Here is a 22,317-nt window from a genome sequence, read left to right as displayed (position 1 = left end):
AAAACTACCTTTTAGTCTGAAAAAAATAATAAATAAACATCAGAAGTACTTACTTCAGACATGTGTGCAACTTCGTAGCTTTGGCGATAAGGTCCTCCCACAGTGGTGCTCCATTCTGAAAGAACAAATCATGTAAAGCAATTATTCAAATGTAATATTGTGATAAAATGTGTGTATAAGTTTTTACTTTTGCAGTGGTTGCCCCGCGATTCTCTCCCACATTAAGGATATCAAATGCAACCTAACGCCAATTTCCAAATCTGATTTACAGTATTGCAAGCATACAGTAACCTATTACAGATCAATATTCACAACGTCATAAGCCTAAAATGGAAACTAAAGAAATGACGTAAATCTGATAAACACTACAACAGGAATCGAGAACTGACTTTTAGTACAACACAATGTTTGAAATAATTTTGGGACACTACAATAGGTTGTTAAAATGAGTCTTCCAATAGACTCAACAGCGCCCTTTTATTCTCCTAATACAAGAGCCAGCATTACGTTTCCCGAGTACTATAGGACATTCGAGTCAAGAGCTGTCACACAAAATTAAACACTGTTAATAACTGAGAACAGTGGACAGGGGATGGAGAAAGACTATGTAAGGCACGCACACGAGAAGTTAGTGCAACGGACTGAAGTGCGCGTGTAAAGGTTCTCCCAGAACAAGCATAGTTACACGGAGTACCACGTCGCGGCTAGTCCAACGGCTCTAAACCCCTTACAACTGTAGGCAACCTATCACACACAACCCGAAATTTCACACATCTATTTTTAGGCGCCACTGCTCCACTCTATAGTGAATATTTAGTAGCTTTCTGATTACAAACAGTGTTGCGACCCCCTCCTCAGAACATTTCTATTCATCCCGTCCATTTTTCTTACTTACGGAAAGGATCTATTTGATGGCCCTCAGTTTATTGCGTTATTTGTGAACCCAACCTACGATAACGTTTTTCACCTCTGTGCGAATAGTCAATCGCAGTTACAATAATTGATAACGAACCAGCACAGATTCCTCTAGCTGCTGCTTAGTGACGTAAACACAGCAACTCAGTCTGCATTGGGGACGGTCCCGTTAAGAGCTTCGAGTTGCAGGAAATACTTCAGTATATCCGAAGATGAATCTTCTACGTCGTCGTTGCTAAGTCGACAATTGAACCCGGATGAGTCTCCCATATACAGGGTGATTCACGAAGATAAGCAAATATTTTAATACGTTACTCTACAAGTAAAACTAAAGAAAAAAGTTCATATAAACATAGGTCTGAAAATGTTTGGTTACGGAGTTGCAGCTAATAATAGATTTTGCCTGAAATTTAGCAACTTCGCTAATATAAAGCCAACGCAAAACTTTACGAGGTTAAAGTAAAGCACCATTTCCATTCATTTTGTTGTTATTGATCTGGTGAACCTAATAAAACATGTCACAGACGTGCATCTGCAGTAGTTTTCCAGAACATACAAAGAAGCAAGGATGTAATTTCGTAAAATTTTTAATTTAGCAACTACTGGGCCAATTTCTTTTTTAAATTCCAGACGACTGCACAGTTTTTAACAGAAGTTTTAGAGACTTTAATTTTGGAAAAATGATGGTAATATCGTTAGCTGAAACTATGTGTCAAATAGTCTTTTATTAATACCACAGCACAAGTGAATTCATGTTAAACCGGAAAAAGCAAAGCTCAGTGTTAAGGAAGTTTTACAGTGTACACACAATTTCATAACACATTCACAATAAATGTTCAAAAATGTCTCCACCGAGTTCAATGCATTTAGCTGCACGTGCATGAACAGATTTTGTTGCTAGTTTCAGCTTCACAGGGTTGTTCTTAATTTCGTCTATTGTATTCATAACGAGAGCACGTAATGCCTCACGTGTATTGACTGTCCTCATAAACTATGTCTTTCATCCATTTGGGACAGGTTTTATTAGATTCACCAGATCAATAACAAAAATGGAAATCGTGTTTTACTTTAACCTCTTACAGTTTTGCGATGGCTTCATATTGGTGAGGTTGCTAAATTTCAGGCAAAAATCTTACTAGCCGTAACTCTGTAACTAAACATTTGCGGACCTATGTTTATATGAACTTGTCCTTTAGTTTTACTTGTAGGATACGTATTAAAATATTTGCATATCTTCGTGAATCACCCTGTAGAGTGACTGAAATGGACTGGTTGTGAACTTTTCAAAGGAACCGCAATAATATTTGTGTTTATGGATTCTCCAGAAAGCGAGGAAAGAGAGAGAGAGAGAGAGAGAGAGAGAGAGAGAGAGAGAGAGAGAGAGAGAGAGAGAGAGAGAGGGGGGGGGGGCGGCACGTGCGGAATTAAGGGGCGAAATCAGCAAAATAGTTTACATATATACAGATATCAATTTACAAAGTAGCATCAAAACTTTGTATCTCTAAAGTGGCAAAGTAGTCTAGAAATAACGAACTTTCTGTAACCAGATACGTTTCCGTTGCTTGCCCACGTGCATGGGCTTGCGGTCTGACTGCAGAGAACATTCCAACCAGGAAATGCTGCACGCTAACGGGCATACAGAAAGAGGACGACCCTTTACCAAGATAAAATGTTAACAGACTGTCTTTCCGAAAGTAGACTGAAACGACTGATAGAAACAGTATTCTCTCATTTGCACCCACGTATACCGTATTTTACGGGCAATTAGACGCATTTTTTCATCAAAAAATTTCCTCCGTAATTCAGGTGCGTTTTATACTCTAATATAAAAAGTCCAGTGTTTGATTTAAAATTCCCGCCAGTGTTAAAAATGACCATTTATTGGATGCCGCGGAAAACTATCTGGCAACATTGGATTCAATTGGCAGCAGCAGTGCACCGATGTGACGAACATGAACTGCGGGGATTTACAATCTTGCTAACACAGTCTCCCTATCGCCCCAACATAACAAACCTAGACCACTGTCTAGCCTATGATGTGTAATTTGAGTCTACGGTGCCCGTGAACTTCAACTGAAAGTGATTTGTGTTATCGGTTAACTGCACAATATTTTTGTTAGTATCTCGTTTCGTACGGGAAAAATATAAAAGGTATCCATACGATGCGGGCTATAAACTGGAAGTAATAGCATAGGCAGACGAATAAGGAAACAGAAGTTGAGCGGCATTTCGGTCCCCCACCAACAGAAAAAAAAAAAAACATTCGCGATTGGTGTGCTGGTAAGGAATATAAAGAAAATGACTAGATGCGCAAATAGAGGACAGAATGTAAAATGCCCAAAACTAGAAGATGACATTGAAATCTATTTGTGGAAACAGTCAAAATGGCACTGGAATTTATGAAAAACATGACTCAAATACACAATCGAAAGCTAGCGCTACAGTGGAACCCAACAGACTTTAAAGGTGGAGTTAGTGGGTGATATATGTTTATGAAGCATCATGGACTTAAGCATGTACATCAAATCCAAAATATCTCGAAATTCCACAAGAATATGAAGAGAAAATAGGTCGTATCTTTCCATCGCTTTATTATTCAACATAGAAAGAAAACAAGAGTGGAACTAAGCCAAATAGAGAAACCCCTCTGGCGTCTTATGTACCGAGTAACATAACTGTTGTCATGAAAGGTGCTAAAACTGCAACTATAAAACCAAGTGGACAAGAAAAGAATGCACTATACTATTATCCTTTCATGGTGTGCTGATGGTACTAAACTCAGTCCGATGATCATTTTCAAGCCCAAAACAATGCCAAAATCTTCTGAAATACCGCAGGTGGTGGTGTTCACGTACATGACAAGGGTTGTTGGATGGACGAGGTTGGTATGAAACTATGGATGAACAGTGTGGAAGAGAAGGAAAGGTGCTTCACTGAAGAAGAGCTATTGTGCCGGGTCAGTTTAGTCGTCAACTGAAAAATTCTGTTAAAGAGAAATTGAAACGGGGAAATACATTGATAGCTTGCTGTTATTCAGAGGACTTATTTCACAATTAATGTAGGCTAATTCTTAAAAAGAAGAAAACAGCAACCAGCCACTACTAATACTACTATTTATTTAGGTAAATAGCGCCGTTACCGGTTTCGAACTGCCAAGTTCATCATCAGGCGGCTGTTCACATGATTTTCAAGAAACACTTTACATTATCGTCCGTTTTCAATTTTTATTATTCCACTGTGGCGAAGTATTTTTGGTGCGTTGTTGCCGTACCTGGCACACTGTGCTACATTCACAATCGCCGTTCAAAGTGGTGTCCGTCAACTTCCAAGTTAGGAGGACACCGTCTGATGAAGTCCACTCATACACCAGATCGAAATGCCTCTTAGTTGTTTGGACACTATCACATGCAGCGTGAATTCTTTGCAGGATATAATGTTCAGTCTTGACAGGTGTGTCTTATGCAAAACTTTTCACGTGATCACACAAGAACTCATCAGGCGGGCGGAATCATGAAACAGGATCCTTCTACGATGAGCGGGTCTTCTCCGCCTTGTAGCGTTAGCAACTACATGGCACGTGATAAACCGATTTCTTATATCGTATAAACGGTTCTTTGGGTCTAGTTTCCCTTCTAAACTTTCGACTCAAGTCGTTGGCAGACCACGGTTCGCTGTCCCAAATTGGTACATTTGCCTATATCTATCAACTCTGAAACTTCAAATCACCACGGGACCCTATTTCAGCGAGTGGTCTCAGTTTAACACATAGGCAAACTGTTGTCAGTACCGTATGTCTCAAACAACGTATTCTAAATTACCTCCAACGTGTGGAAAATATGATAGGTCACTAACTTTTTAGTTATATTCATCCTGATGAAAAGTAACATTAAGATCACAGTCAATCGGGGCATTTTCTGCTTACGACCTCCACTCTAAACTAGGACAGCCGGAAGCTGATTACGAGACTACCACAGACTGTTTGAACCGACGCTCACATATCACCAATTTTACAAAATAAAAATGTGTTCTGACACGCGCATTCGTTGGGATGACTGATCATCTGAATTTCTGACCGTGGCATGTTATCTATGGCTTTCAGACAGTCCGCCAATATGAAAACTATGTGAAATAATGTGATTTCTTGTTGCAGCGTTTCCCCGTCGAAAGGGGTTAAAAAACGATTGAGTGACAGTTGGACAATCTCTGAGTACTTTTGAAATGTAGGTATGCTGGGAGAAATGGCAGATGCAATGTAAGTTTTGCGAACAATCCGCAACCTGCGCATTGACTAACTCCACGAGTGATACGGTTCTCGATTGTAGATCACTCTCCTTACGCGTTGAATGGACTGTCTAGAGAGAAGGTTCCATCCCATGCTACCGAGGTTGCTTCCGTCTGCACCTACCCTACCGACACTTCAGTTTTCATTTTCTGTGAGCCGTGGTTCGCCTTCAAATGACGGCTCCAGCACATTACCTCCAACTGTATCATTCTAACCATAGAAGACAATGAATTTTAGGAGTATGGCGACTGAGACAAGAATGATCCGTCGGACGCCAAAGGGTTTGATGGTAGAGCTCACTAGAAAGTTTGCAATCACAACAGTGGACTTCACCACTAGGTATTACGGGATTATATGCCAGGACACACTGATCTACTTGGAAAATTAATACCTACCAAACAAAAAAACCAGGTCGAGACTGGAGGGATTAATATGTATAGGGAACTAAAGTTATTTGCCAGATAAGGACTGGAATACGTATTTACCGCATATCGTGAGAAATCGCCTTAATCCTTGAATAGCAGATAGCTTTTAGTGTAGCCCCGTATCACCGACTAAGTGTAATTTTACCAATAACAAAACCAGTTTCTTTGCCGTGAGTAGCATCGCCGCCACGTAAAATGGATCCCGGGTTCGAATCTGGTGAGTGTTTAAAACGCACTGTTCCTATTCGTCTTATCTCACTGAAAGAATGAACAATGGCAGACATTATGTACGTATTACAAACTGAGCCACGGATGGCTATGCTGAAGCCGTTTCTACAATTGAGTTCTAGAGTCAAGCCCCCTTTTCTACCATGTGACCAGAGTATATTACCGCAAGTGTCTTCTACATCGTCTTATTTTCCGAATTTCGTTTAATAAGCTGACTTAACTTCAAACGCAAGGGCTAAACCGTACTTTTAAGCCTGGAAGGGGCTAGACAGAACTTTCACACAAAACGTATGAGCGTTTTCACCAACACGGTGTTTAAATAAATTTTTGGAATTAATACTACGGAAGATCAATAATGTGAATTTGCATATGTCGCTTCATTTGGACAAACCTAACCAGCCTAAAAGACAATGGTAGATTAAAGGAACAAACGGTGACACTTGAGTATTTATTTGTGTGTTCGACTCGCGTTGCGTAATATACTTAGGCCCGCCGCATGCGGAGCGACTCAAATGAAACCGGTTCCCGACGCGAGTTTGTAGTCGGTCGGCTGCGAATCACTTCCTGTAGAGTGACTCACCAGTAGATCGCTTGCAACGCGCTGCCAATCAGTTGCCAGTGACTGAGTCCGCGTTGCGTCGTGTCCTCTAACATAGCCCTGTATTGGTTTAATTTAAAATGAACAAGCTGGATGTGAATACAAAGTTTGTATCGGAACTGGAAAAACTTACCATTTTATACAACTACAAGCTTCCAGGCTACTACAGGAGTGATTTAACAGTGAAAGCGTTGGGTAAAGGGGGAAAAATTCAATGGAATTTATGTACTACACAGTACATTCATTGTTTAAGATTTCCCGTACGTCAATGGGAGCAAAACGGTTCAAACGGCTCTGAGCACTATGGGACTTAACTTCTGAGGTCATCAGTCCCCTAGAACTTGGAACTACTTAAACCTAACTAACCTAAGGACATCACACACATCCATGCCCGAGGCAGGATTCGAACCTGCGACCGTAGCGGTCGCGCGCTTCCAGACTGTAGCGCCTAGAACCGCTCGGCCACACCGGCCGGCCTATGGAAGCAAATATACAAAAAATTTAAATCACATCGGGAGTACTCTTGTGTGACTAGCAGCCTGTTAAGTACTGTAAAATTACAGTAAAGTGGAAACAAATAGTAAAAACGGCAGGAAAACGACAGAAAAGTCACGAATCTCAAGTACGCGTAAACGAAACTGTTAAGTACTGTAAAATTACAGTAAAGTGGAAACAAATAGTAAAAACGGCAGGAAAACGACAGAAAAGTCACGAATCTCAAGTACGCGTAAACGAAACTGCGTTTACTTATTTAAAGAGCACAAATCACTATCACTACATTTTGTATATGTAAATCTCATGAGAATCGAGTTTTTGAAAATAAGAGTATCTTGATGAGATGGAAGAAATCGACTGTGCCTAATCACTGTGGCACTGTTAAGTCTCTGTAGAAATCTGAGAGATTCAAATCTGTCTGTTACAACTCCTTGGCACCTACATGCAGCCTGCATTTTTTTTTTTTTTTTTTTTTTTTTGACGCACAGATGAATCAATGATTTTCTTAGTTTTCTCACTCTGTCAAGTAATACAGAACCATGTGTTCCTTCGAGCTCGAATCTGTACTCGACACGCAGAGTAACAATAGGATCTTCGGATGTGACAATACTCCTTATCTCCACGCTCGTACACAGCAATTTGCAGGTTCTCATTTCGGAGTTGCACCGTGAGCAGAATTGACTTGACAGCTTGTCAGCAACCAGTTGCCGACTTAAGATCGCCTGCCCGTTGTGTTCATCAGACGACACTTTTGTAACTGTCATCATGCCTTCACAGAAACCGTCAAAAATTGGTCTTTTCCGGCAGTGGTTTGGGGAAGACACCAGTTTCACAACAGAAGGCCGAGTAATTTTTGTCGAGCCAGTCAAAAACAAGAAGTACACACAAGTCATTTTTAACCGATTTATCTACTAATCGTCTTGCTAGTCTTCTTTCTTCATTTTTCATATAAAATTAATTTACTGAGATACATATGCCATTCAATTTCACATTTTATATGATCACGTTCTTATTTGTTACCATCATTTTAGTTTTAGTCCACACGTATCATTAAAAAGTGTGTGTGTGTGTGTGTGTGTGTGTGTGTGTGTGTGTGTGTGTGTGTGTGTGTGTGTGTGTTTTCCACATTTCCTCGTAAACCACTTAACCGATATCAACCAAACTTAGTACACAAATCCCTTACTGCCGGGCAATAGTCTAGGGTTAAAGAACCACGTATAACAGTTCCAGAGATACGACTTCATGAACACTGACATTCGTAGAAAACTGCAGCAGCATGCATGACGTTTAAATTTATTACTGCTTTGCAACTACCTCTATTCGCAACATATGCCGATGAATACATCACTTTACGGTACATAGTTCAAGATATACGACGTGATGGACACTGATGCGTGCAAAAGTGCCGAATCACACATTTACTATTTACTACTAGGGCACTCGTACAGTCGAGTCAACTTACGGGAATGTCTGACACCTGGCAACGCTTTTGACAGCTTTCAACTGCGAAGCGCAAACGCCTGTACGCGAAAATAGCCGACTGTTTCATAATTTAAAAGGTGTTTTCACGAATACACGGAAATGAATTTTTTTCCATATTACAATATAAATATAGTTCAATTTTGTTTTAGTTTCTAACAAAAAATGGTTCAAATGGCTCTGAGCACTATGGGACTTAACTGCTGAGGTCATAAGCCCCTGGAACTTAGAACTACTTAAACCTAACTTACCTAAGAACATCACACACATTCATGCCCGAGGCAGGATTCGAACCTGCGACCGTAGCGGTCGTGCGGTTCCAGACTGCAGCGCCTAGAACCACTCTGCCACTCCTGCCGGCCGTTTCTAACAGAAAATTATCAAAATGAATAGCCGGAAAACGCCGGTTTGACAGCTAGCTTCAAATAGACTATGATTAAAAGACGTTTCCACCTACACGAAGACTCCGCAATTCATATGCGCGTCACTAGGATGAAGAATAAACAACGTATTCAACCATTAATTTCCTGTAAGTAGTGCAGTTGACAGTTTTAATCTTTACTGGTGTAAGTCTTCTGTGTCGGCTAACGTGCCACGGAACCCCATTTTTAAGGGCTTCCCGGAAAGTACACCAGCCAAAGTATACGAGATGAGTCACACTGCGCGAATATAATTTTAGACAGGTGTATGATGAACCTACTGCTTATATTACAACAGACATTGGTGACCACTATATATGTGGCTTTCAGTCGACTAGACGAATAACGGTTGTGATAGTGAATTACATTCCACGGTATCATGAAAATCCGATTTACTACCTTGTAAGGAACTGGAGAAGAAGACTCAAAATACTGTAATCCACTCCGTCAATGTTTTTTTGCGCCTCCAACTGCCAGGAGAAGACAGATGGGAAATTTTCGCTGTCGGTGACAGACTGTTCTGTCCATGTTAAAAGTGAAAGCAACAGAAACAATTCTATCACTGTATAATTCGTGGCACCTGCCTTGCCCATGGTCTACATCGTCTAACAGAGAAAGTCACAATTATCCTGGCTTTGGCAGTATCATGTCTTCTGTAAAGAATTTCTCCAAGCTGCAACTCGCATTCAGCCCTTTAAGGAAATCGCTCCACCCGTTCCCCTCCCACCTGAGACCATGTGTTAGTGTATCTGGCTCTTGCGAGCTTAATATTATGCAAAACACTACAGAAAGTCAAAAGAGGCAATCAACACTTTCGACTCTAGTGACTTAGCTTTTATTGAAAACGCCAAGACGGCCCTTAAGAATAACATGATTGTTGCATCCTTGGCACTTTTAAAATCTCACTAACATCTACCTGTTGGAGTTCAACGCCTAAGAGTCCGCGCCTCTATCACAAAGATCCTGTAGGTGTAATCTCCCGAGGTGCAAATGTATCTGGAGGAAATACCTGGTTCAGCGGCAACAGCATGCATCACTGAATTAAGAAATATTCTTCAGAGGTAATCCGGATATGAAGAAAGTGTCCGCCATTATTCAGGGGGAGGCATTCAGAGGAGGATTGCATTGTACTGGGTGACACGAACAATTGCGTCGATGTAATGTGCAACATTTAATTCTCTTGCTGCTTCAAAAAGTACTGAGACACAATAGAAAATGTTTCACTTTACGAAACTTACAAAGGTGGTTAATCGTGTATTGCAATACCAAAACGTAACATAAAATTTATTGTTAATTGTAGCTTTACCCCATGGATTGTGATCATACATCGGTATACAACTGAAGTGTTTTTCTATGACACATGAAAAGAACATTTCAGTAAAACAGTTTTCATTAAAATAGTACAAAAAGAGAAAATTGTAGCACAGGTATATATATCTATTTTGACGCATTTTTCCGAGTGCCGTTACAAGCCTAAATCGTTTGTTTAAACCTAGAGAGGGCATTTTATAAAATGCCTAAAATTCCGGGTCCAGTTTTCTTACGATATTTGCTGAGCACATCATTATATATCTACCCGATTTTTCCTTTCATAATCATCTGATTTTGCTTCTTCACAACACAACCTAAGCTATATATTTTTTCTTTTACTGTACTTATACTGTACATGTACATTTATACTATACTGTACTGAACGTTTTTATGGCAAAACCCTTACATACTAGCAATCTAAGGTATTTAGATATTCATATAACTGAAGGCATGCGTGGAAAAACAGGCTAATCCTCAAATGTAAAAGTTCAGGAATAAGAGTTGCCATCGAAGACACAGCTGTCTCACACTCTGGTTGTTTTAGACGTGGGGTGGTCAAACCATTTTTACCTATCGTCTACTTCTCTAGCAAAATTTTCTAACTACCCACTCTTTCCTCACAAGGGAAACTCCCCATAGCACCTTCCTCAGATTTAGTGGTAAGATGGGCCAGTGGATAGCAAGTCAAAAACTGAACCCAGATGTACCATGAAAACAAAGGAAGTGTACTGGACTGTGAAAAACAAGAAGCAAAATAGGAACAGTGAACGGTTCACTCTCCAAGCGGGAGACACGTGTTAAAATCTCCCTCGTATCCCTCATTTTTCCCCCCTCAAAAAATTAACTGCCCATGCGGTCACTGACATATCTGTTCGCTAGATTCAAATATGTGTCCATGCCTTATTGCAACGTTAGTTTTTACATTTGAGGGTTACCCAGTTTTTCCGTGCATTTGCACTGTCAGTTTCACATTCCAGTAGAAAATGGCTTCCAAATAAAAACATATCGACCGTAAGATAGAGTAAATTAGTTCTTAGTAAATGGAGCGGTTCTCAGAATCCCTCTCAGGAGACCAAGCCTGGAGTAGCAATGTCCGTGCGGGCGAGAGGGTTTGCGTTCGTGCTCCAGGGAAGCAGAGGGTCATACCGGCGGTAGCGTAGCTAGCGGCAGGACCTCTACAGAGGAGCCAGACAAAGTGTTTCTCACAACGCCCTTCTTCCCTCTTATCCTACCCTGTTTCCCATCTCTTGTCTTCGGAGATAGGGAGTTGGTTAGCAATGGCATGCCATCCGCATAGCGGAGGGACAACTCCAAACGGAAACCCAGAATTGGCACTTCCATTAGTCGTAAGTACGGTCCAACCGGAAATTAGCGGCAATTGCCTGGAACCAACCTGACTCCGCACGTCGCGTATTTTCGCTCTTGTGGAACCAGTCAGCTAGGCCGAGAGAGTGGAACGAGTAGTGGGCAAGCTCGCCGCCATCTAAAATTTGCGCCCAGACGCAGTAGAATCCACGGAGAGGACACTCCTTCCATGTGAAAACACTGAAAGCGGCAGTTACCGGTCATAAGCTCGCTTTAACGGACACCAGGAGTCGCTATTGACAGTGGGCGGGCCCATCGTAGGTCGACTGGCCAGTCACCACCCGCTTCAAGCTGGGCAGCCCCCAGTCAGTCACGTACTGGCCCGTCATGGTGCCGATTGTTCCATTGGGTGTATGGAACACTAGCACTGCTAGAAGTCGTCACCATAATATCGACACCCGCTGCTACAAAATATATATATCCCTCAATTCAACAAAACTTTTTTTAAACGAAACCGCATGACTTCGTGCTTATGCCTACTCACCGCTTAAATGTTTTAGTTTCGGCCACAAAAAACGAGGCATACAAAGAATACAGGTGCAATACTACTGCCCATAGATTAGAGTTTCCTCTTTGCATGGAAGGAAAACTAAAAATGGCTAAGAATGTGCTCAACACTCGTCTAATGTAAATCATACTCTCCAGTTCGAAATGAAGAAAAGTTTCAACGACACGGTGTTTCCTATCAGCAGACGAATCGCCACCATCTAAAGTGTTTCCAGCACTGAGAACTTCCACACAAAAATCCAGCTGAATGGAGATCCCATGGCGAGATATTGAACAGTTTTTATTTCGGTTTAAGTACTGGACGAAGTCCATTCCGTATAGATACTGTGTCGTATTGAAACTGTTCTACGTCGTTAGTATCTACGCTTAATGCGGTATTTTAGTGCTTCGCTACGATCAGGCTTGTATATCTTCCTCCTGATAAATTAAGCACGAAAGATGACAGTCCCAATGCGTTACCCATAGACTGTAGCCTTACATTCTGCCCCCGTTTTTGTCGCAGTTTTTAGTATCAAACATTTTCTAACAATCAAACTATTTCTCTTCATGACACACAGTATGGTGATAAATCTGAACATTTCAAATTAACTTAGTTTGTTCCGTGCGTAAGGTTATATTTCCACCTACAGCCTCACAAGCTTCAGGGCCGCCAGAACCCTCAAAGCGAAGAGAACACACTGACTGCACCTCATTCTGAAGCCATTCACAGAATTTCTTGATGGGTAACAGCAGTTCAACAGTTATTCTTCTGGGCTGTCAATTTATCTAGTGGAAAAATTGTTTCAAATGGTGTACCGTGAGTGATTTTCAAAAAGCACAAGAGTATTTCTCACGGCACCAATACACGTGAGCCATGAAAGTAACACACCTGTTCTGTAGACTACTATTTGGCTCAATCGAGAACACAGATGTCAGCAAAGAAAATGTGTTAATGCGCCATATCACCCAACTGTTTCCGGCTGTAACTGGTGCCAGTTTCTACACTGTACAGCGTGAAACTTTACAATATTCGTGAGGTAACACTGCGCTACGTTGCGTCTCTACACAGAATCCCGTTGTTAGCTGAAAATACACTACCGATGGAAGTATCCGAGGACACTTCATAGACCGAGCTCCAATGCCATACCGCTGGACTAGCACCTATTGTCATTTTAACGCCTGAAATCTTACCATTCTGATCGATATTAGCATGTTGGGAGTGCGTTACTAAGCTGCTTAGTCTGCTTAACTACCAATTTGTCAACTCTGATCGAGACCTCGCAACACGAGCCAGTTGGTTAAAGATGCCAGTTTAAGCGCTTCTGCGGCAGTTACCGGTCATGACGGTGTTTATAAACATATCTGTAACGGTCCCAGGCGAACACACGAGTTGAGCAGCCTTTAGCTGCGATATTAGTAAATTGTAACTATGTTAGATTCTTGCAGGCTAAGATTCCGCTGTCTCGCATTCTGGTTGTTTTACAACATGGGTTGTTAAACCTTTTTTACCTATCGTCCACTTCTCTATCTGTCAGCAGCAAAATTTTCTAACTTCCCACTTCTTCCTCGCAAGGGAAGCTCCCCATCGCCCCCCCCCTCCCCCCCTCAGATTTAGTGGTAAGATGGCCCTGTGAATAGTCCGTCAAAAACTGAACACAGATCAAGCATGGAAACATAAACAAGGTGTAATAAGGTGGGGAAAAAAGAAGCAAAATAGAAACAGTGAAAGGTTCAAGGTGTGCCACATCGAGGAAAGCTGAATAGCCACGGCGTCGTTGTGAAGGGTCACGGTGTTGGACTGCGCTGTATCTCACTTTTTTTCTTTCACATAATTATGAACTGTCCATCCGGTCACTGACACGTGTGTCTTCGCTACATTCAAATTTGTGTCTGTTTGCAAGACCAAGATGTAAGGATGGGACCTCCAGGCGTGAGTACCTCTTATTTGTTCTACACAAGTGCCACATGTTATGACTCTTGCGTCCCGTTTTTGGGAATTTGTTTCGAAATCCTTTGTTGCAACACAGTTCACACATTTTTTTCATTTCTGTGAGAGGTCTATGCAGCGTCTGCCCTGCTCTCTCATTTACTTGTGACGGTAATGTATTCTTACCACATGGCTCATATTCTATAATCAATGTATAGTACGATAATTGCCAAGACAACAACAGGAGAACTGACATTTCAACGAACGGACGGAAAGTTCATAATTTTGTGAATATTTATAACATGTATGTGGCACGAGGGAGTTTCTAACAAGGATTTCCCGCTTGGGGGTCCAACACCGCGACCACACGACTACGGCATGGCTGTCCAACTTTGCCCAATGTTGAACATCGTGGGCTTGGAGCGTTCAAAGTTTCTATTTTGCTTCTTTTTTCACAGTTCGGTACACCTCCCCATTTTCAGGCTTGATCTGTCGAGCTATCCACAGCGCCATTATACTACTAAGTGGGGGCGGGGGAAGGCGCCTTGTCAGTAATGTTGATTTATAAAGCAGAGAAGTGACTTCACAAAATTTATAAAGCAGAGTTAAGGCAACAAAGCGTGTAACAATAATTACTTACTACGTAGTTAAAATTTTATAAAAACCTTATTAAAATGTTTTTGAAGCCCTTGCCGCGTCTACCGTCCGCCATGAAAACAGGGACGCCCGTAGTGGACGGTAGGGACCTGGCTGACCACGTTTTTAGACTGAAATCTGTTCTAGCACTAGGCGATATCATAGTATTGCGGAGAATCACTTACCGTCCTTCAGATAAACATGTGGATTGCATAAACGTTCTATTTATCACGAATTAAATTGAATTCTGTAGTGCTACAGTTTTAGCAGCACGTGCAAAGGGCAGAGACTGGCCGCATGTTTCCCCGCTGTTAAGAAGGCAACGACAAAGAGACGAAACTTTTAATCTCCACCGATGACCGATTGTCTCCATGCAGAATAGTAATCCAGAACTTTCAAAAACGAGAAACATGAGATGTGATTTCTCCAATACGGGTAGAAAAAATGCACTTTGGTTCTGATTTTACTCGGAGGTGTAGGTGGCAGGAAGAGCTAGCCCCTAAATCAAAAGAAGGTTAAAGCATGCTCCCTCCAGCGCATAGCAAAGCCCCAACAGAGTCGTGAGCAAACTTCAGACTAAGGACAGCTTGGCTCCAACCTCTCCGCTATTTACGCGAATTCAGATGCACATCCATCTAACTTTTCGCTTCACACAAAACTAAACTGGATATAATGGAAACATCCTCTCAAACTTATGTCAGTATTCGCATTTATTCGCTAATACCAGAGTGCATCGACTCTCAATATATGTCCTTCCTGGACGGGAATGTACATACTGTAACGTACACGTGAAGGTCGTGACAAAGATAACGACACATGGGAGTCTGGCTCTGGCCATTATTCGTACACGGATAGCCGGAGCAGTTAAGGAGATTGCTCGCATAAGACGGGAAATCCGGTTTCGAGTCGTCCGCGTCCGGCACAAGTTTCCACTGTCTTCGTTCCAATATACAACCAAAGGTGGTTCATATTCACTGCTGTGAAATTATTTCCTGTCCACTATGCGAATTTCAATGCGAGCATCGTCAATACAAGTTCAAATTTTTCCTCGTGTGCTACTACGTAATTACCTCGTGAATTACGAAATCGCAGAAAATCTCTTACCTGTCTCGGAAAAAAACCTTGCAGCGTGAATAAATGCTTTCTGGAATTTAAAACTTCTAGCAGGGTGTTATCCCATTATTATTTTTATTTCGTTGTGTGTTTGGAGTGTTATTACTCTTTCGAAGAAGTGTCTCAATTTTAAGAGTGGAAATAAAACAGCAATTTTAAAAGCGCAAGCAAGAACTTCGGCTTCATGATAAGTCGCCAGTTCTTACACAGCCCGGCACCTTTCAATTACTTGCTTCAACTGGCGTAGGGAACAGTCGAAACGTCATAACATTCGGGCGAAGCAGCGCGTTAGTTATGTTACTCGAAACCAAGCATGGAGGTCCCCTCCATATTCTTTTCCGCCACTGCTCCTCGTCATAAGTTTAAGCAACGCCTGGTTCAATGCTTCTACCCATGGGGGATGCCAGAACCAATTCTCCCAGGGAGCACAGCTTGCTTTCAACGGAGTGGAATCAGGAAGCGGCCAATCAGGAAACACTTGTCACACGGCGGTCTCTCGTGTGGGTCGTGGCGAACAGCTGCTGTGGCCACTTGCCCGCCGTTCAGGGCTAGCAAGGCGCTATTAATCCGGCCGTTGACCGTCCCGCTTGGACACCCACGCTACAAGTTCAGTAGCAGCGGGTGCCAAAGCATACCGGTAGCAAGCGTACGGGACGTGACAGTTACGCCCCGTCCCCCACACCAGTGGAGACTTTAGTTGTCACAAAGTCAAATTCAATTTCTCTATCTACCTCACGCATCTTTATCGGTTTTCACCTTTATGACCGCCTCCCGGTTTTTTAAATACAATGAGCCCTGCGTGTTTCCTATGCTCCACTACGCTTTCGTACACATCTCCACGTCACAAAAAAACAAAAGCGTGATTTTCAATGACACCCGCCCGTTAAGACAGTCTGCACCTTGATCTTCAGATGACTGTACGTAATTGGAACACTTCCTATTATGTTGGGTAACAAATGAATGAGAAATTCCACAAATTTCGCTAAATTTTTAATTCTAAATACCACAAGTTTCAGCATTTCACTCTGGTAATCTGTTCAGAACAGTCTTCGGTTGCCTAATCCGGATCTACTACGTTTCCGCTTAATTGGTCTTCCAAGTGAAGAATTGTACCAAGGTTATTACACAGTGTGGTACTCCACAGTGAGCCAACATCGCAACATAGTCTTACAACGATTTCTCTTCGCGTATGTTGTTAAGTTTGCTCACATCTTTTTTTCCCATCTTCTGCAGGCGCCGACAATCAAGAAAGTACATGGGCATCGAGTGGAATCTAAGCATCAAACTGCGGCATCCCACTCTGTTAAACCCCTCTTTTCCCCTGACTGGACACCGTGGACTATTGAGTTCAATATTCGGCTCTTGAAATCATGCACGCGTCTTAATGTGATCTCAATGAATCCCCAGCAAAATAAGCTAAGCTTTATTTCCCAACAGTAAACATGTCTTGTCGAGCTCCCGTGGGTCTAGAGAGACTCTCTCGAAGACATCTCAGGAGCATTGCAAAATTATAACACAGCCGTGTGCATTTAAGGCTCAAAGTTAGCAAACCTAATCCAAGAAACTGACAGGCCCAATCTCAAAAGCAAAATTAAGCTTTCTCTATCTTAAAAATTAAACACAGGTGTCACGAAGGCTATTTCCACTTGTTTTCAACTGTGTCGTGAAGAACACTAAGAATTTAGAATGAAAAATCGAAAGGATCCAAAGTATTTCCACTCATGCTACAGTGAAAGAACAATGGTGTTGCAATGCATTGCCTATCATTTGCGGATGATCACGTCACACTATCTGAAAGGCTGACAGACCCTTTCAGCGAAAGTCAATTTTTTGGAAGAGAGCCAATATGGCAGGCTTAAGAATCCCTGCAGAGAAAGAAATTACAACACACGCAAAAAAGTGCAACAAAATATTTAAACAGACAGACATTGAGCAAACAAAAAAACGTAAAAGTTTCAAGAACGGGGAAGGAAATTGTACCTGCCCTTACAGAGCAACCATACCGGTATTTACCTGGAACGATTTGCAGAAAACCTAAATCAGGTTGGCCGAACGCGTATTTACTCTGTAATTCTCCGGAAAGCAAGTCCAATGTGCCAATCAAAACACTATATCCTCTCGTTATGGTTGGGGAAGACTAATGACGAAAACGTTGGAAACCTCTAATTCATAGTAAAGGATACACAAGATGGAAAAGGCGTGCGGTAAAACTAAAAATATCTCGACCAAATGCGCAATCTAAAAGCTCAAAGCACAACAGTCGCAAAACCAGAAGGCCAGTATTTTGGTGAATGTCTAGAATTACATTATAAACTTATGTACGAGAAAGAAAGTGTACGAAAAAATATCAACTCCTTAGAAAAAATGCAACATTTTGTAAATTAAGAAGTGACGATTAAATTTATCAGAATATAAAAACATATCACAAACAATATGGAAGAGGAGATCCTTTTTGGACATATTTACAGAATGGACGACAGTAGATACACCAAGTAGATCTTCACACATCTTAGCTCAAAGAAATTAACAGTCCTCTAGATCCAAGAAGCTGGTGAAGACTTTGAAAGGAATAACGTAAAAAGTACTGGAGAGTGATTTCTTGCGGAAAACTTAAAATGAAATGGTTCCATTAAGAACTTATATTGGGATGTGGCCTCCAGAAAGCTTAAGCGTAGGCAGAGGTAGACACCAGTCCATAATTCATAAGTTGCACCGTAAATGGGAAGTTTTATGGCCATGATGTTTGACGGAGAATGCTAGCCTCACACGTTACTGGGTTTTATACGCCCAACAGAGAAGGGCGCAGACCGTTTTCCGGCCGGACAAGTTAAGAATACATAATAAATGTGGAGGCGGAAGGGCATAATCGTGTGCTGATTTAAAGTGGAAGGGTGTGTGTACTGAATGAATCTTTAGTTTTGGAATTAGACTAGACCTGTTGGTAAACACACGCCTTGGAGGCTAACCTTCAATGATGCCTTATTGCCGTATTAAAATGACAAGTCGAATATCAAGCCAAAACGGTCTGTAGTAAATAAAAATACAAACTCATTCCACGAAATGGAAAAAAATACCACTTCACTCAAGGAAGAGCACCTGTATAGCATTTATAAAGGGCGTTAAGACGGTGCATTTGGTCGGTTCTATGCCAATTTTCCACTGAGATTAAGAATCTAACTCTGCAACCATACCAACAGTCTTTTCCACTTTTTCTCTTACCCGTGAAGTACGCTTATAGTATCCTTGTTTCCAATTAAGGGCTCGATCTTAGAATGGAGTTACTCTATCCGAAGTTTCGAAACTCAAATGAGTTCCAACTTTTTATGTACTCATTTCGTGTACATCTCAAATACGCAGTCTTGACTTTGAAAGGGCACAGACTTTTTCCTTCCTCATCTGAACTTGACCTTTGTCTCCAATGACTCCGTTGTCGACGGGACAAACATTGATATCCTCATGAACAACGCTGTTTTCCATTTCTCTCTTCGGCTTTTGCTGCTCTACAAAGAATAATTCGAGAACTATAACATTTCAAAGTTTGTTCTGTATTAACATGGTTGCTCGAATAGGTTCGATAGCAAGTGACGCAGGAGTGTACTGACAAGTGTACTTGGGAGGCAAGCAGAATCATCTACAGGCAGACGTGCCTTTTACTTGCTGCGACGAAATCTTTTTCGCATCACAGAGTAAATTCTGCAGGAAAAAATATTGGAACAAGCGCAACACCACCTCGGCAACCAATTGCATACACAAAAATCAAATTGTCTATTTGATGCTTTGCAACACAGTTCGGTGTAATCAGAATGGCTGCACCCTTGGCTCTACATTTATTGCAATGAGAATGCCTTGAGTTCACAATACTACAATGAATAGCAAGTCGTATATCTAATCTAAGGAAAATCAAGGATCCTGCACAGCGAAATCTCATTGGAAGTGATTGATCTGGGAAAATTGCAAATCTGTAAAAGTCAGGCTCATTGCTGATCAAAACTTTCAAGCCTGAAATAAGTCAAACAGATTGTTTCTACGCTGCATGTCTAAGCAGACAGCCAAACCGTATCAAAAATATAGCAACTGGACAAGTTTTTACACACACACACACACACACACACACACACACACACACACTTAATGCGACCTCCGCTTCTCCGTCAACTTAAAATTCAAAATGAATTCTCATTTCGCAATATTTTAATATGCATCCAGAAGCGCGTACCAAATGCAGGCAATATAGTTGGGTAGTTTACACAGTTGCACATGTAGAGACTAGTAATTAAAAAATAAGTAGTTGTAAAATTTGAATGCATTATTTCGAAAGGTAGAAAGTAGCGCAGGAGTGTGCACCGATAATCACTTGCCGCGCGTCAGGTATTTTTGGTATGTTATTCCTTTTAAGAAGACGCCCCTTACATGAATGCCTTTTAAACACGGGCGGCCGTGGCAACTTAGTTCAACAATTTGCGATTTTAAAATATACATACAACGCAACATCACATCCACCCATAAGTGTGGGCCTGTTACATATTCGGCAACAAATCCAGCAGTTCTGACTGACCACGTATTCGACGTAAACAGTGTTCTAACATACAGATTAAGTCCACAGCACTGATTCGTAAGCACTGCAGTTCAGTTTAATAAATGCCATTTCCACTGAAGGAGTGGGTGGCTGTAAACAAATTCACAAACTGGACCAAAACAGACGTAAGGGCCTGCTTGAGCACTCCGGCTGAGCTTTGAAATTCATCCACGAATTTGTATCCTTCAAAGATGCGATCGATAAATCTTAACGCCACGCCATTAACAAACAAAGCTCAGAGTACTCAATATGCAAGTCTGCTGCGCATTGTAGCGAACATACTTTCCAACAATCTAAGTGAATTCCTAGGCTGCAAACTATCATAGTAACAAGCATAAAAAAGATTTACCGCTTAACGCAATAACAGCCATTACTAAGTTCAATTTAATGAGCGCAGCAACTTCACTGAAGTAATTCTAAATCCCAAATACGTTCCTCTGACAACTGACATCTAGGTTTTCAACATCTGAAGAGAAAACACACACACACACACACACACACACACAGAGAGTATCTATGCCCACTAGTATTTAAATCGCCTGTGCGCTAAAAGTAAAAAGCTGGCAAAATCAAAACAAGCACCTATATTAAACCCTGTTCAATTTTAAAAACGAACTCCAAAATGAACGTTTTTGGATAGTAAATGTTTGGTAGTTCTATTTACCTTCATATCGTTGATTATCTGTTGAAATAGTCCTCCCAACGCGCTGCATTCTCTTTCAATGTTTCCTTCCATTTTGATCTGCTTTGCGCTCACTGCCTCTTTCTTTCGGTATACAAATTACTCTGACACTGTGTTAACTGACATATATTCGAGCACTGTTTTCATGTACATTATGAGTCTGAGAGTACTGTATGACGATGACAACTGTGTACAAACAGAACTTCACCAAACACATTTACTCGCATTCCACCAAAATTATATTAATTGAACTGAATATATAGATAGTACAATAAATTTCAAAAAGAATTCGGTGTAGTCCGTGTAAATGCTGATTCGCAATCGTTTAAATCGCCGCTGTCGTACAGCTTCACAGACCACTCGATCGAAACTCACCACCTCTACGACTACACACTAGGTCTTCCAATCATTATCCTCAGTGCACTCTCGGCGTTCTGATTGGCGAATGCTAGCTTGTAAGCAAACCAATGACACAACGCAGAATGCCCCCTAGCCGCACCTCGGCGAACTACAATCCATTGCATATAGCATCTCTGCATGGAGAACAGTTAGTTTCGATATATCGCACGATCGTACTGGCCGACCTTACACGTACAATCGACTTTACACAAGTCGAGACAAGTGGCAACGCTGCGGAGATGATGTACTACCACAGTCTAACGTAACAGTCGCGACACTCACTGCTGTAAAAGTTGTTGCCATTTGACATATGGAGCGACACTAGCGCTCCAAGCGGCGGGTAAGGTGAACGTCAGACGCGTCGTAAGCATAATGTTTGTTTGCATCCATTTCCTACGTAATTTCCGATTTATTCGAGTTATTTTCTTGCCTCCAAGAGTTTGTGTGGTATCAGAAGGCATATACGTTTCTAAAATTGATTCTAAAATATGCGCAAGTATGGACAAAAACCATGAATAGAGTGGCAAGCTACAACACATTCGTGAAGAAACACTTGTGACATTGGACAGAATTGCAGCTTACCACGTTGATATCAAAAGAATATAAACACACAGATTCACATGTAAGAAGCACAGACAAGTACCTTTACATGCAAAAGCGATCGACAGCTCGTTTATCATTCTGTAGGCTTACTGTGTTTGTCATTGTCTCCTGTTGCCACAAGTACGACCTTCATCTTTATATTATTCTAAGTGAGACAAGCAACTGCCAAATAGTGGGAGACATATGCTGAAAACACTATAATGAGCTGATTACATTACATTTCACGAAAAACCAAATATTTGAATAATTTTCAAACAATCTGACTGTAGGCACTTTCCTTGTCCCGTAATAGTTTCGCTTCTGGGCATTCTGACACTTCACACGCTTCTGTAAGACACGAACAGCTACACTTAATTTAACCACTTCATCGTCAAAGCA

General features: G+C 41.4%; 1 protein-coding gene across 3 annotated transcripts in view; it reads right to left on the bottom strand.

The window, feature by feature from the left end:
* The window catches only part of LOC126483718 (protein MTSS 2), a 346,902-nt gene extending 325,532 nt beyond the window's left edge, over positions 1 to 21,370 (bottom strand). For all 3 annotated transcript variants that reach the window (XM_050106815.1, XM_050106817.1, XM_050106816.1), the window contains exons 1-2: positions 20,920 to 21,370; positions 54 to 115 (exon numbers count right to left, since the gene is read on the bottom strand). In XM_050106815.1, the coding sequence (XP_049962772.1) occupies positions 54 to 115; positions 20,920 to 20,991 (134 nt within the window). In that variant the 5' untranslated portion in view covers positions 20,992 to 21,370. The remainder of the gene's footprint in view (positions 1 to 53; positions 116 to 20,919) is intronic.
* Positions 21,371 to 22,317: the final 947 nt, after the last annotated feature.

Source organism: Schistocerca serialis, chromosome 6 (assembly GCF_023864345.2).
Source record: "Schistocerca serialis cubense isolate TAMUIC-IGC-003099 chromosome 6, iqSchSeri2.2, whole genome shotgun sequence".
NCBI classification, from domain to species: Eukaryota; Metazoa; Arthropoda; class Insecta; order Orthoptera; family Acrididae; genus Schistocerca; species Schistocerca serialis.
The sequence above is the reverse complement of the archived record's forward strand: the minus strand, read 5'-3'. Positions and strand labels throughout refer to the sequence as shown.